Here is a 3,505-nt window from a genome sequence, read left to right as displayed (position 1 = left end):
CTGCCGAAATTGTTGCAACCCCTATTACTAGCCTGTTCAATCTCTTCTCGTATCGTCTGAGCATCCCAAAGATTGGAACGCTGCGTGGTCATCCCTCTTCAAAGGGGGAGACACTCTAGACCCAAATTGCTACAGACCTATATCTATCCTACCCTGCCTTTCTAAGGTCTTCGAAAGCCAAGTGAACAAACAGATCACCAACCATTTAGAATCCCACCGTACCTTCTCTGCTATGCAATCTGGTTTCCGAGCTGGTCATGGGTGCACCTCAGCCACGCTCAAGGTCCTAAACGATATCATAACCGCCATCGATAAGAGACAAAACTGTGCAGCTGTATTCATCGACCTGGTCAAGGCTTTCGACTCTGTCAATGACCACATTCTTATCGGCAGACTCAACAACCTTGGTTTCTCAAATGACTGCCTCGCCTGGTTCACCAACTACTTCTCAGACAGAGTTCAGTGTGTCAAATCGGAGGGCCTGTTGTCCGGACCTCTGGCAGTCTCTATGGCGGGTGCCACAGGGTTCAATTCTTGGGCTGACTCTTTTCTCTGTATATATCAATGATGTCGCTGTTGCTGCGGTGATTCTTTGATCCACCTCTACGCAGACGACACCATTTTGGATAGGCCCTTCTTTGGACACTGTGTTAACTAACCTCCAGATGAGCTTCAATACCATACAACTCTCCTTCCGTGGCTTCCAACTGCTCTTAAATGCAAGTAAAACTAAATGCATGCTCTTCAACCGATCGCTGCCCACACCTGCCTGCCCGTCCAGCATCACTACTCTGGTCGGTTCTGACTTAGAATATGTGGACAACTACAAATACCTAGGTGTCTGGTTAGACTGTAAACTCTCTTTCCAGACTCACATTAAGCATCTCCAGCTCACAGATCACTGCACCTGTACATAGCCCATCTGTAAATAGCCCATCTAACTACCTCATCCCCATACTGTATTTATTTATTTATCTTGCTCCTTTGCACCCCAGTATCTCTACTTGCACACTCATCTTCTGCACATCTATCACTCCAGTGTTTAATTGCTATATTGTAATTATTTTGCCACTGTGGCCTATTTATTGCCTTACTTCCCTTATCTTACCTCATTTGCACACACCTTTTCTATTGTATTATTGACTGCATGTTTGTAAATTCCATGTGTAACTGTGTTGTTGTTTGTGTCGCACTGCTTTGCTTTATCTTGGTCAGGTCGCAGTTGTAAATGAGAACTGGTTCTCAACTAGCCTACCTGGTTAAATAAAGGTAAAGCAAATAAAAATAAATAAAAGCGGATGTGGCTCTGCTGCCCCCTAGCTGGCTGGCCCCCATTGGCTATAGTAATAGGGTGAAGTTGCCCCCAGATGCTAATCTTGGGTCAGTTATACATTTCCCCCCACTAATGGTTAAGGTAAGGACTGTGGGAGGGGGAAGCTGATCTTAGATCTGTATCCTAGACCCAGGAGRGTGGTAATAGCCATATCATTACAAATATGGTCCATCCTCTGACTTTGGTCTTTACCTCTGATGATGCCGCTGGCCAGTCCTGGTATTCCCTGTATCTCTGTAACGTTGTTCTGGTTGAAGTAGTCGTCACATTGAGGACTACTCATGTTGCCAGAGCTACAGAAGTTCCTCCACAGCTGACTAGGTACAGTCACATTMCCCTCTAGAGCCGTCTTACTACACACGTCAAACTGATCTCTCACCAATGTCCTGTTACCCAACATACAGATCCTGGAGAAAGAGGAATATTATTGGTTCTGATTATCAACAGAGTGATGATAACATGTCATGATAATGTGATGATATGTGTTTTCACTCTACTTTAGATCAGATATTAGCTATATTATAGCTACACTGAAAAAAATGTACAGTATGCGTACAGTAGCTAGATCTTTAGGACAAAGTTCAACAATGGAAATACAATTATATCTCCCTTGACCATTCCAGCCAGCGGAACAGAAAGTGTTTTGGCTTCCGTCAGGGGCAAACTGATCATTAACATCAAATTAAATCCACATCAATTATACCATTATCCCCATTTCCTGTTCAGAAAAAGAAGTAAAAAAATCCCCAGTGCCTTACGAGAAGTCGGGCGGTTGGAAAACGGACTTAATGGCCCCGGCGTAGATGGAGACGATAGAGATGATGACACAGGCCAGGAAGAGAGAGGCCAGCTTGTTGACGTATTTCACCCCCACAAAGACCACCACGGCCATGAGGCTGAGACAGATGGTGCCGTACACCCTCATGTTGTTGAGGATGGCACTGTCGCCCCCGTGGTGGTCGCTGGCGTGGAAGATGGCCGCCTGGGGAACCAGGTATTTCTGGGAGAGGACAATGACAACAGAAGTAATTAAGGTACACTTTCTGTGAGACACACACATTTAATACCTTATATGTGCAGTCATAATGCACTTATAATGGCTTCTACAACTCACTATACAGTAAGAGCAGAACAGAAGCCTTTCACTTTAAATGTATTTTGAGTACTCCGAATATTAACGAATATCAATCATATACTACAGTCTACAACAGCAACATTATGTGGATCAAATGTTTGTTCAGCTAATGTTATTGGATCCCATTTTTACATGTAAGTTACTCCATCTCAATATGATTGAGTACATTGACCTATTTTACTGCGGTATATTGGTTGCATCCCAGATTGCACCCTATTCCCTACATATTGCACTACTTTAGGCCCTGATCAAAAGTATTGCACTAAATAGGGAATAAGGTGCCATTTGGGAGCAGATGATAACTAACCAGGAAGATCTCTATAGCTCCCAGTATGTACATGGCAGCAGCGAAGGTTGTTCCCAGGTAGAAACAGATTCCTACAGCCCCCCCAAACTCAGCACCCAGGGAACGAGAGATCATGAAGTACGCCCCTCCGGCTACAACAGAGAGCAGAACAGAGTTAACATGGATGAAACTGGTCAGAATAGACTGACGGTGTGATCATTTGTTAGTCATGTCATAAAAAAATGATATTATCTTGTTAATGTCATGTTTATGTAACTGTTACAACTAAAGTGTTTTAAGTGTAAAATATAAGTTTGGATTCTCAGTCTTCAAAGCTTGTACTGTACCCTCACCTGGGACAACACCATTTGTAGCTATGGCACTCATGGATATGGCAGTGAGCATTGTCTGTCAAACAGGAGAGAATGTGAACACCATCAAATAAGGCCAGTCAGTCTTTATGAGAAAGTTCTGGATGTTTTATGTTGTGCCCATCAACCAATACACTCTGCTCTTTATCCACATAATAAACACACTTAGCAATAGAGGCATCACTTGTCATTGGACAACTGAACAGAATTCATCAATCATATTGGAAAGGTTGAGACATAAACCACAAATATATGACATGTCCTTTGGAGTAAACAGCAGGYTGTGGAAACTGCTGTGGGTTCTATTCAGCCTGGTAATATTAACTGGCTGACTGGCTGGTGACCCAGTTTTAACAGGGGGTTTGGCAAGTGGACAAGAA

The 3,505-nt window shown here is 43.4% G+C and overlaps 1 protein-coding gene across 1 annotated transcript in view; it reads right to left on the bottom strand.

Annotated features, from left to right (window-relative positions):
* LOC112073610 (solute carrier family 12 member 4) overlaps positions 1-3,276 on the bottom strand; it is a 27,791-nt gene extending 24,515 nt beyond the window's left edge. The window contains exons 1-4 of the mRNA XM_024140874.2: positions 3,108-3,276; positions 2,776-2,906; positions 2,092-2,333; positions 1,526-1,740 (exon numbers count right to left, since the gene is read on the bottom strand). Coding sequence (XP_023996642.2) covers positions 1,526-1,740; positions 2,092-2,333; positions 2,776-2,906; positions 3,108-3,159 — 640 coding nt within the window. The 5' untranslated portion in view covers positions 3,160-3,276. The remainder of the gene's footprint in view (positions 1-1,525; positions 1,741-2,091; positions 2,334-2,775; positions 2,907-3,107) is intronic.
* Positions 3,277-3,505: the final 229 nt, after the last annotated feature.

This window comes from Salvelinus sp. IW2-2015, unplaced genomic scaffold (genome assembly GCF_002910315.2).
Source record: "Salvelinus sp. IW2-2015 unplaced genomic scaffold, ASM291031v2 Un_scaffold2318, whole genome shotgun sequence".
NCBI lineage: Eukaryota > Metazoa > Chordata > Actinopteri > Salmoniformes > Salmonidae > Salvelinus > Salvelinus sp. IW2-2015.
The sequence above is the reverse complement of the archived record's forward strand: the minus strand, read 5'-3'. Positions and strand labels throughout refer to the sequence as shown.